Source organism: Mustela nigripes, chromosome X (genome assembly GCF_022355385.1).
Source record: "Mustela nigripes isolate SB6536 chromosome X, MUSNIG.SB6536, whole genome shotgun sequence".
Lineage (NCBI taxonomy): Eukaryota > Metazoa > Chordata > Mammalia > Carnivora > Mustelidae > Mustela > Mustela nigripes.
The window spans coordinates 70,833,775-70,846,304 of NC_081575.1; the positions used below are offsets into that span (position 1 = coordinate 70,833,775).

Sequence of the window (12,530 nt, forward strand, 5' to 3'; positions counted from 1 at the left end):
TAATGATTTTACATGGTCTAGAATGATGTAGTAAATTTTATTTTAATAAGGAAATAAATGCCTCATACATAACAAGCATTTCTATGTTATCTATTGATTCTTTGGAGTCCAATAGTTACCCAACTCATTTATCTGAAATACATGGCTCATTCCTGACACTTTTCTTAGTACAGAGGCTGAATATATGAGACTTTCTTTTAATGAAGAGCTCCCAATTTATGCTTGTTCATATTTGTGAATGTGATTTGTCTCTGCATTGTCTCGTTTTTTGTTTGTTTATAAGGTAAATATGGTAATACCTACCTTTGTGTATTCAAGAGGAATAAATGAGAGTGCTTTTGGTAAGTCCTTCATAAACTTTTTCAAGCTCTGTGCAAATGTAAAGTAGTGTTTTCAATCAGACCAAAGGTCTGGAGAATAGAAGTTGGTGCAAATAATGAAAATGGAAATTAATGCAGCTCCTTTCTTATCCCATGGCTTCACTTACAAAATAATATAACTGTAAAAAAATCATAATATTTGTGGTTTCTGAGATGTTCAGATAATTCTAAAAGAGGAGTGGTTATTGACTATACCTTGTTTTATCAAGAAAAAAACTGAAAGAATCCAGGTATTTGTGAAAGGGCAATATAAAGAATATTCTTATTTAATTTCCTTGAGTGACACAGAAAGCACATGGGGGAGTTCCAGGCTTGTCCTTTTCTGCTGCTGGCCAAGGAGACCAGAGAAAAGTTATTATTTTCCAGCCATGGAGCCAGTTTTGCATTCTCTTTGCTGATGAAATATGAAAAATACATTGGTGTGGACCAGATTTGAAGTAGAAAATGTTACTGCAAAGTGTGGAAATTTGTGAAGGCATGGTAACCTAGTCTGCAGTCCCTATTCTTTGTAAAACATTTCTTCTTCTTCTTTCTCTTCTTTTTAAAAAATATTTATTTATTTATTTGAGAGAGAGAGAGAGCAAGTGGGGGGAGGGGCAGAGGGAGAGGGAGAGAGAAATTCTCAAGCAGACTCCATGCTGAGCTTGGAACCTGAAACAGGGCTCAATCCCACTACCCATGAGATCATGACCTGAGATGAAATCATGAGTCAGACACTTTTTTTTTTTAAAAGTCACTGATCCTTTATTTGTCTCCAGTTAATGTATTAAGTATTAGTAAAACGAAAGCTACCATGTATTGAACACTGGTGTACCAGGCGCCGTGCTAACTGACTGAGCCACCCAGGCACTCCTCTCCTCCTTCTCCTCTTTCTCCTGCTTCTCTCTCTGCTACTTCTGCTTCACGTCCTCCTCTCTCTACCTCCTTCTTGCCAATGATGTGTTCAAAGGCTCAAGGCTCTAAATACTGAAAATAAGCTTTTCTGGAAATGGGATGTAAACAAGATGGCAATAAAATTCTAGGCAGGTTAATCTGTTCCAACCAAAGGTCTGAACATGTTTTATTGTGTTTGTGCTTAACCATGTTAGCTTTTTATTGAAAGGAATAGATATTGTCTGTATTGTCTCCCTTTCTGTTGGTCTGAGAGCAAAAACTCTCATAGACCTATGTATCTCATAGATGTAAAGGTGAAGGATGATGAAACTATGGAGTTAAAGAAGAAATAGAAAAAAAGGAACCAAAAATAACCAAAATTTTGAGCTTTCCTAGAAGATGGTCTAATGGATTACTTTAATTAATGAGAGCAGTGCTCCTTGAACATTAAAGGACATATGAATCCCCTAGGGATTATATGAAACTGCATTTTGTGATTCAGTAAGTCTGGGGTTTGATCTGGGAATGTGTATTTCCATAAAGCTTCCAGGTGATAATGATTCTGCTCTGAGAACCACTGAGAGTAGCAAGGCTGGAGAGTGGCTGGACCTCTTTGTGAAGGAAATATTTTTAAAATTTCACTAGAGATATGTCAAAAGGCTAGCTAAATATTATTTAGTTTTGTACCTTCATTAGACTTTCATTTAATAAAATTTAAAATTATTCCCCCAAAATATAAGCATTTGTCTGGCCTTACGACCCTGAGGTTTTTCATTAATTGCTTCCTTACTTCAGGTAAGGTCCCTTGCTGAATACTCTGTGAACAAGTTAAATTTGTTGTCCTGCCTGATCGTAACCTAACCCAGGCTGCCATATGGTTAATGTGTAAAATATCCAGGTTGTGCCTGTGTTGCCATGGAAAAGGCCCTAGAGAAACAGAAAGACTGTCTGGCTTCTACTTTTGACACTGCTGGCTAGCTTAGGGCCCTTGAGTACCACAACTCCAAAATTCAGCTTTTTCCTTTGTAGAATGTTTGTGGGTATTTGTTTGGTGAGAGGTAAGAAAACATTTAGTCCATTACCCATAATTGGTGCTCAATTAATGCTTAAGGAGACTCTTTAAGGAGTAAAACTAAGTAGTTTTAATTCTTATGGGCTTTGGATAGAAGGAGTCAGAGAGGACAGGAATTGAGATTAAAACATATCTCATAATTTAAAAGAAGGACTTCACTAAACTGCCCTCCTTCCTCTTTAATGGGTTTAGTTCCTCGAATCTTCTACTGAAGTTTTAATATTTTGTTAAACTTTAATTATTTATTTTTTAAATTTTATTTTATTTTTTCAGTGTTCCAAAATTCATTGTTTAACTTTATTAAATGCAAGTTGCTAACTACTGGGAGCACTTCTCTTTGCTTTTGTCCTATCAGCCCTAACAGATATGAGTAAATCAGTTAAAGGACAGTCTTGACAATTTCTTCTGTTTCTCTTACTTTGCAGATTATTCTTCAGCTGTTCAGAAATTTTCTCAGACACTTCAGTCCTTTCAGTTTGATTTTATTGGAGACACTCTGACTGATGATGAGATTAACATTGGTAAGTCTTCAGCTGCATGTGGCCTTGTGCCTCTTGAGGCAGTTCTGAAACCATGAGTCTCCTAGGTTTCTGGATACAGGAAACTTGGACATCTTCATCCTCTGTGGTCTAGTGCCAATCTCATGGGAGGCTGCTTAAGAAGGATAGAGAAACACTGTTTTCCAGTCCCATTCCCCTCTCACACAAAAGCAATAAAAAGATATCCCTTAAGCCTCCACTGAGGTCTTTGACTCAGTCAGTCTGCAGGGGACTTTTTCTTTAAAGAATCTAATACATGAAAATAGATATTTTTGTGAAGGATAAAGTAAAGGTGATTTTTTTTTGAAAAAAATTCCAAAATGATTTAGAGTAACAGTCCTCCAAGGAATAAACTCTAGAATGTTTAAAAGTAGCATTTATATAGGTCCAGCTTTTCCGACAACAGGACATTTGACATAACCTCTTGGGAATTGAATTTAACAACTCACTGTGTGAGTTGTGTGATATTGGACAGATACTTCCTTTTTCTGAGCCTTAGTCTTGTCATCTATAATATGTGGTTAATATTAATATCAAGAGTGTTACTAGGAAGAGATTGAACAGTGGAAGTTAAAGAACTTTGTTTTTGTGTTAGTTACTATGAAGTTAAAGTGTTGTTGGCCAACTCTGGCCCTTGGCCCAAATCTTGCCTGCCACTGTTTTTCGATAAATTAAGGTTTTGTTGGAACACAGCTACATTTATTCATTTAAATATTGTCTAAGGGAAAAATATTGTCTAAGGGTACTTTTGTGGTAGGACAACAAAATTGAATAGAAGTGGCAGAGACTAGATGGCTTTCAAAGCCTAAAATATTTGCTCTGGTTATTTAAGAAAAAGTTTGGTAACCAGCAAGTTAAAGAATTCATGTAAAGCATTTGCTAGACAAGATCATTGAACCACAGAACTATTGCGAATGCTTTAATGTCACTGAAACAAGTTAGTTAGGCAGTTGTATTTATGAACCCCAGCATTAAAATATAAAAATGTATTATTATTTAATGGTCATTATAGTAAATATGAATCGTATATAAAAGTATAAAATTACCTATGATAATAAGATATTCCAGTACAGAAACAATGTATTGAATGCTATTGGCATATTATATTTTAACTCTCTTTTGTACATGTATCTCTTTTATGTGTATGCAATTTAGTTCATGCTAAATACATAGTTTTATCTTTTTAACCTAACATTTTATCATAATCATCTTCTGATAGCATTTAAAATTCTTTGTATATTTCATGGTGGCGGGGGCAAGGGAATTGTTTTTATTTACTGTTGTTTCCCCAGTGTGTAGAGGAGTACCTAACATATAGTAGATGCTCAGTACATGTTTGCTGAGTAAAAAAATATAATGGATGCATTCAGATCTTTTTATTATAGGAGCCATACTTTATATAGTATTCAGCTATTTAGCTTATTTCCAGTTTTTCACTATTATAAATAATACATCAGTGAGTACTTTTGTGAGACTAAGATTGATGACTTTTAGTAAATATGGTGGTATAAATAATGAAGCACACATTTGCATTTATATTATTTATTCACTTCATTTTAATTTTATAAATCTATTTTTGTCTAAGGGCATGACTTATTTAAAAATTAATATCATGGGCTTGAGAGTCAGATAGCCCAAATTTGAACTCTAGCTTTGGAAATTATTATCTGTGTAATAATGAACTTATCACCTGGGTAGGTGACTCCCCTTCTAAGTGTAAATTTTTCTCATATGGAAATAGGGATGAGATGATCAATGCCAAGTGTGCACAGTGCCTAAATACATGTTAACTGTTTAATCATTGTTAATATAATATTTGCTTTTTTGTGCTTTGCAATGGACTGAATGTTTCTGTGTCCTTCCCAAAATTCACACGTTGAAATATTAACCCCTGATATGGTGGTATTAAGAGCTGGAGTCTTTGGGAGGTACTTAGGCCATGAAGGTGGAACCCCTCATGAATGGGATTAGTGTCCTCATAAAAGAGACACCAGAGGGCTCTTTTACCTTCCTTCCATCATGTGAAGATACACAAGAAGTTGTCAGTCTGCAACCTTGAAGAGGGCTCTCACCAGAACCTAACTATGTTGACACCGTGTTCTCAGATTTCCAACCTCCAGAAATGTGAGAGATAAATTTCTCTTGTTTATAAGCCACCCAGTCTATAGTAGTTTGTTATAGCATCCTAAACTTAGTAAGGCAGAAGAAATTGGTACTGAAAAGTTGGGGTGTTGCTGTACCACATACCTAAAAATGAGGTAGCTTTGGAATTAAGTAATGGGAGGAATCTGTAAAAGTTTGGAAGTGCATGCTAAGAAAAGCTTAGATTGCCATGAATGGAATTTTAAAGGCAATTGTGGTGAGAGTTCAGAAAGAAAAGAGGCGAGCCTTAGAGAAAGTTTCCATGAACAACATGTTATTAGACAATGGAGAAAAGCAATCCTTGTTATAAAGTAGGCAAAGAACTTGGCTGAACTGTGTTTATATTCTGTTGTTTTGTGGAAGGTAGTGTTTTCTGACTGAAAAAATTGAATGTTTGGCTGAGGAAATTTCTAAGCAAAGTGTTAAAAGAATGGCTTGGTTCCCCCTGTTTCTACTAAAAACTAAGGGGAGAAAAATGAATTAAAGATGGAATTATTAAACAAAATGGAACAAGAATTTCAAGATGTGGACATTTCTCTTCCTGTCCATATTACAAAAAAATGACTGTGTTTGAAAGAGAACACCAAGGGTGTGGTGGACTATAGGAAACAAAAAAATGGGACAAAATGAAGGAAGACTCTTTGACTTCTGAGACCCTGTAAGACCCGACCATACAGCTATTTGGCTATGAACATGCAGTATTTTTCAATGACAAGAGAAGAAGGACTCTGAAGCCAATCCAGAGATCATCAGGGTTGCCATTTCTATCAGATGCCTAGAGTCTAGAGGCCCTGTGGCCTCCCACTAGATTTGAAAGGATGAGACCAATGCCTAAGGAGCTGTAGGGGTGGGCCCACTGAGGGTATAACACCTACCTTACCATAAATGTCAACCAGTGCCATTTAGGAAAAAGGTGTGTGAGTTTGAGCATGATGGCTTATAAACAAAATAAAACAATATAAATAAACAAAACAACACCCCCCAGTGATACCATGTTCTTGTGGGTGTTTGTGAGCTCCATGTAAGTTTGCTAGCTGTGACACATTTGCTTCTTAATGTGTGCTTTACAATAACACTTTAACTCAGTTACCATTTGCCTGCCAAGTCCAGTAACTCATAATTATCATCTGGTCATTGCCTTTAGGGATGATGAATCATGAATTGACCTTTATTGATGGGGACTGAAAAAAGATTTTGAGATTTTAAGTGGCCTGACATAGTCATCTTTGTTGGGTATGCCATTTTGAGAACTGGGATTTGTGGTAGTAGTGAGAAGAACAACCAGTGCTCCAACAGTTTAAGGTGATGCTCTTTGTAGGCTTTGAGAAGAAATATTAGCGATCCTACTGGGAGGGCACTGCTAGGAAAGAACAGTTGTGTTGGAAGCTGAGATGGGAGAGTGTGCCATACCCTCTAATTGTCAACACTACTAGCCCAGAGTGGATAGATCTTCTGTTTAACCAGAAAAATTGGTAAAAGTACAGTTATAATAGAATTTTGGGTTGAGATTTAGATTTCATATTATCTGTGAAGAGAACCTTGAAGTGCTTTTCATAATGAATTTTGTTGATGGCTGCAAAATGCAACTCAGTACCATTAACTCCCTTGTAGATACCAGTTGTCTAACAGAGATGGAAGTGATTCCTAGAGGATGTGAGTAAAACCTGAGACTTCTCTGAAGAGTCCCTTCCCTTGATAATCAGCACTAGTAACTAACTTGAGTAGTCTGTATGTAATAGGGACAAGTGAGAGGAAGTGTCTCACTGCCCTGATGACATTTGTCCCTGCTCTAGAGCAAGACATCTATGCCTTCAATTGGCATTGTGTGGCTTTTTCTCTACCTCTATATCTTAGTAACCAAAGGAAATTTCAGGTGTTTAGGTAGTTTTGTGTATACTTCAGATTTCTTAGCTATGGTATTTTAGCAATATTACCCAAGCTTATTGGGCCTCTGTTTTCCTCATCTGTAAAGCAGGAAGTATAATCTATTTCACATGGACTGTGGGAAATAAACCAGTTAAGTACATATACCAGAGAGTATATGTAAATCATTAGGCTCAGTGTCTGACTTATGATTGGTGCTCAGTATCTCATAGTTGTTACCAGGAAGGTGGTAGAAACTAAGTTTTAGAAAATCTCAGTTTGAAGTTATATTTCTTGAATAACTGTGAAGGAAAAGGTAAAATAAAATATTAATATTCCAAGAACATTAGAGAGTATCTAGCTTAGTTATTTCTAATATGCATCAGAGTGACCTGAAGCTCTTATTGATCCAGAGTTTCAGGACCTCTCTTAGATCAAATAAATCGGAATCTCTGTAATGGAGCCCCAGGCTCTGATTCCTACACAGTCATCAGTGAGCATTTTGGAACCCCATGTCAGTTTTCAGGTTTTTTCAAACTGTTCCTTGGATCCTCAATTTCTCCTATCCACCAAAGCTCAAATGAAGCAGGTTAAGAATTTACTTGAAGAATTGCATTTCCAGGTGAAAAAAAAATAAGCTGATACTTTCAGAGTGCTTACCAAGTACCACATCTTGTTTTAAGCACTTTACATAAACTGATGAGAGAGAGGCAGAGACAGGTGAATGCGAGCGTGTGTGCACACACACATACACACATACACAGTGAGAGAGGGAAAAAATGAGAATATACTAAGCTGGTTTACTAACCCTCCCACCACAACTCCTGCCAATCCTACAGATAGGGAAACTGATGTCCAGAGTTGGGCTAGTGATTGTTGAAGATAGTGCCAGAACCAAAGTCTCCTAAAGCCCAACTGATTTATTCAACTAATTTTTATTGAGCACCTGCTATGAATCCTGCCATCATGGAAATTCCATTCAGTTAAGTTTTGGGAAGAAATATATGCAAATAACTTCCTATATCATTGCAGTACTAGGAGCAAGAAAGGTGGGTGCTTTCCACATAGGCATCAGAGAACCTCCTTGCTCTTTTCTGAGGAACCCTGCTATGCATTTGTTCATTAGTAAATAGGTGGAAAGTATCCACTAAATGCCATAGACTGGGGACTCAGAGATACAATGAATCTCCCTGTCCTCGAGGATCTCAGTCTGTTAAAGGAGGCAGATGAATATACAGACAATTGCAAAACAATATAATAAGTACTATGATAGAGGTAGGCACACAGTAGCCCCTATTCCACAGCGGTGTGTGTGTGTATGTGTGTGTGTGTGTGTGTGTATGTGTGTGTGAGATAGGGAGAATAAACAAGGAAGGCTTTTCAGGGAAATGATAACCGAAGTTAGATGCAAGGCTAGGGTGAGGCAAGTGAGGATGCTAGGGCTGAAATTTAAGAAAGCACTTATTCTCCGGTTCATGCAAAGTGCAGGTGGGCACCATTTTGTGAGTGCCTCCCAAATTTTGCAATTTGCCTTTCTCCTGTCCTGGTCCTGATCTGAGTTGGATTTCTAAAGGATGAATGAGAATTAAGAAAAAACAACAGAGAAAACAAATATACAAAAGTACAGTTGAGGGGAGTAAAATTATATCTTTCTTAAAACTGGAAGACACTGAATGTGACAGGAAAAAGTTGAGGGGGAGTCAGAGATAAAGACCGGAGAGGTTGCATAAAGGCTATGCGAGTTTTGGCAGGTGATGAAAATGAGCAAATCAGACTGGATATAGGATGGCAATTGATATTCTGTCTCTGTGGCTTGTAATGAGAGGTAGGACTTGTGACAAACAGAAAAAGACATGCTACATCTAAGAGCAGCATCTTGAATGGGCTCCAGTGATTGTTGCCATCTAAAAATGTACATCTATGTTGACAGTATCTCTTATTTTTTTTTCAGAAAATTACACCCAGATATTTTATGCATAGTATTAATTGTCAGCAGTTAAGTCAAATAAAAACACTATGGACTCTGAGAAACAAAAAACTGAGGGTTTTGGAGGGTAGGGGTGGGTGATGTGTGAGCCTGGTGGTGGGTATTAAAGAGGGCACATATTGCATGGAGCTGGGTGTTGTACATAATCATGAATCTTAGAACATTGCATCAAAAACTAATGATGTATTTTATGGTGACTAACATAACAATAAAAATTTAAAAAAAAACTAATGATGTATTGTATGGTGACTAACATAACTCAACTGAAAAAAAAAAAAACCACATTATCCAAACCAAGAAAAACATACCTATTGGCCAAATACAGTGGATGGGTGGATGGGTTTGTGATGTTGATGCCTGGGTTAGACAGTGAGGGGCCTGGAATACCTCATGAAATATTTTGGATTGTACTCTGAAGTTTATGGGGAATAAGACACAGATGGGAAAAGATCAGGAAGGAGACCTAGGCAGATTCCCAAAAGTTTTGACTTAATCCTAAAAATTCTGATGGACCTCACTGGAGAACCTTATACATATATATTTTTTTCTTTTTATGTTTTTATTTAAATTCCAGTTAACATACAGTATTATATTAGTTTCAGGTATAGAATTAAGTCATCCATCACTTATATATAACACCCAGTGCTCATCACAAGTGCTCTCCATAATATCCATCACCTATTTAATCCATACCCCTGCCTACCTCCTCTCCAGCAACTCTCAGTTTCTTCTCTATAGTTAAGAGTCTGTTTCCTTGTTTGCCTCTCTCTTTTCCCCCCATGTTTATCTCCTTTGTTTCTTAAATTCCACATATGAGTGAAATCATAAGCTATTTGTCTTTTTCTGACTGACTTATTTCGCTTAGCATAACACACTCTAGCTGCATCCACATCATTGTAATGTCAAGATTTCATTCTTTTTAGAACCAAGTAATATTCCATTGTATGTGAGTTTGAGTGTGTCTATGTGTGTGTGTGTGAAAAGATAGATATATGTGTGTACAATGTGTATATATGTGTGTACACAAAATACACATATGCATATGTATACACAATATGCACTATATATGTATGTGTGTATCTGCGTATATATACATATATTTGTATATTCTCATATCTGCTTTATCCATTCATCTTCATCAGTCAGTTAACATTTGGCCTCTTATCATAATTTGACTATTGTTGATAATGCTGTTACAAACATCAGGGTACATGTATCCCTTCAAATTAGTATTTTTGTATCTTAGGGTAAATACCTTGTAGTGCAATTGCTGGATCATTGGGTGCTTCTATTTTTAACATTTACATGAACCTCCATACTGTTTCCAGAGTAACTGCATCAGTTTGCATTACCACCAACAGTGTAAGAGGTTACTCTTTCTCTGCATCCTTGCCAACATCTGTTGTTTCCTGTGTTGTTGATTTTAGCCACTCTGAAGGGTGTGAAGTGGTATCTCATTGTAGTTTTAATTTGTATTTCCCTGATGATCAGTGATTTTGAGCATCTTTTCATGTGTCTTCTGGCCATCTGGATGTCTTCTTTGGAAAAATGTCTATTCATGTCTTCTGCCCAATTTTTTTATAATTTTTTATTTTTTATAAACATATATTTTTATCCCCAGGGGTACAGGTCTGTGAATCACCAGGTTTACACACTTCACAGCACTCACCAAAGCACATACCCTCCCCAATGTCCATAATCCCACCCCCTTCACCCAAACCCCCTCCCCCCAGCAACCCTCAGTTTGTTTTGTGAGATTAAGAGTCACTTATGGTTTGTCTCCCTCCCAATCCCATCTTCTTTCATTTATTCTTCTCGTACCCACTTAAGCCCCCATGTTGCATCACCACTTCCTCATATCAGGGAGATCATATGATAGTTGTCTTTCTCCGCTGGACTTATTTCGCTAAGCATGATACGCTCTAGTTCCATCCATGTTGTCGCAAATGGCAAGATTTCATTTCTTTTGATGGCTGCATAGTATTCCATTGTGTATATATACCACATCTTCTTGATCCATTCATCTGTTGATGGACATCTACGTTCTTTCCATAGTTTGGCTATTGTGGACATTGCTGCTATAAACATTCGAGTACACGTGCCCCTTTGGATCACTACGTTTGTATCTTTAGGGTAAATACCCAGTAGTGCAATTTCTGGGTCATAGGGTAGTTCTATTTTCAACATTTTGAGGAACCTCCATGCTGTTTTCCAGAGAGGTTGCACCAGCTTGCATTCCCACCAACAGTGTAGGAGGGTTCCCCTTTCTCCGCATCCTCGCCAGCATCTGTCATTTCCTGACTTGTTGATTTTAGCCATTCTGACTGGTGTGAGGTGATATCGCATTGTGGTTTTGATTTGTATTTCCCTGATGCCGAGTGATATGGAGCACTTTTTCATGTGTCTGTTGGCCATCTGGATGTCTTCTTTGCAGAAATGTCTGTTCATGTCCTCTGCCCATTTCTTGATTGGATTCTTTGTTCTTTGGGTGTTGAGTTTGCTAAGTTCTTTATAGATTCTGGACACTAGTCCTTTATCTGATATGTCATTTGCAAATATCTTCTCCATCTTCTGCCCAATTTTTAATTGGATTATTTGTTTTTAAGCATTTGTCAGATACGTAATTTGCAAGTATCTTCTCCCATTCTGAAGGTTGCCTTTTAGTTTTACTGATGGTTTCCTTTGCTGTGCAGAAGTGTTTTATCTTGATGAGGTCCCACTAGTTTATTTTTGCTTTTGTTCTCTTGCCTCAGGAGACATATCTAGTAAGAAGTTGTTATGGCTGATGTCAAAGGGGTTATTGCTTGTTGTGTTCTCCTTTAGGGTTTTGATGGTTTCCTGTTTCATATTTAGGTCTTTCTTCCAATTTGAATTTATTTTTGTGTATGGTGTAAGGAAGTGGTCCAGTTTCATTCTTTTGCATGTTGCTGTCCAGGTTTCCCAACACCATTTGTTGAAGATACTGTCTTTTTTTCCATTGGATATTCTCCCCTGCTTTGTCAAAGATTAGTAAACCATATGGTGTAGTCTATTTACATTCAGGGTAATTATTGAGGATACGTACTATTTAGTGCTATTTTATTATTTGTTTTGTTGTTTCTGGAGATTTTCTCTATTCCATTCTAATCTTTGTTGCTTTTGGTCTTTCCTTCCTACTCAAAGAATCCCCTTTAATATTTTTTTATTAAGTTCTGGTAGCCAGCATCTAGTACATCATTAGTTTTTGATGTAGTGTTCAATGATTCATTAGTTGCATATAACATCCAGTGTTCATCACAATATGTGCCCTTTAATAATTTTTGCAGGACTGGTTTAGTGGTCATGCACTCCTTTAGGTATTGTTTGTCTGGGAAATTCTTTATCTTTCCTTCTATACTGAATGATAGTCTTGCTACTGGATAGAGTGTTTTTGGCCACAGATTTTACCCATTCAGCACATTGAATATATCATGCCACTCTGTACAGTCTTCTAAAGTTTCTGTGAAGACATCTGCTGCTAACATAGTGGACTTACTTTGTACATTAGGGACTTCCTTTTTCTTGCTGCTTTTAGAAATTTTTCCTCATCACTATGTTTTGCAAGAATTTTTTTTTTCTTTTGAAAATTTAACTGCAATATATCTGGGTGTTAGCCTGCTCTTGTTGATTTTGATGAGGGTTCTGTGTGCCTCCTG

General features: G+C 36.9%; 1 protein-coding gene across 4 annotated transcripts in view; it reads left to right on the top strand.

Annotated features, from left to right (window-relative positions):
- OPHN1 (oligophrenin 1) overlaps positions 1 to 12,530 on the top strand; it is a 526,945-nt gene that overhangs the window by 160,789 nt on the left and 353,626 nt on the right. For all 4 annotated transcript variants that reach the window (XM_059385802.1, XM_059385799.1, XM_059385801.1 and 1 more), the window contains exon 3: positions 2,751 to 2,846. In XM_059385802.1, coding sequence (XP_059241785.1) covers positions 2,751 to 2,846 — 96 coding nt within the window. The remainder of the gene's footprint in view (positions 1 to 2,750; positions 2,847 to 12,530) is intronic.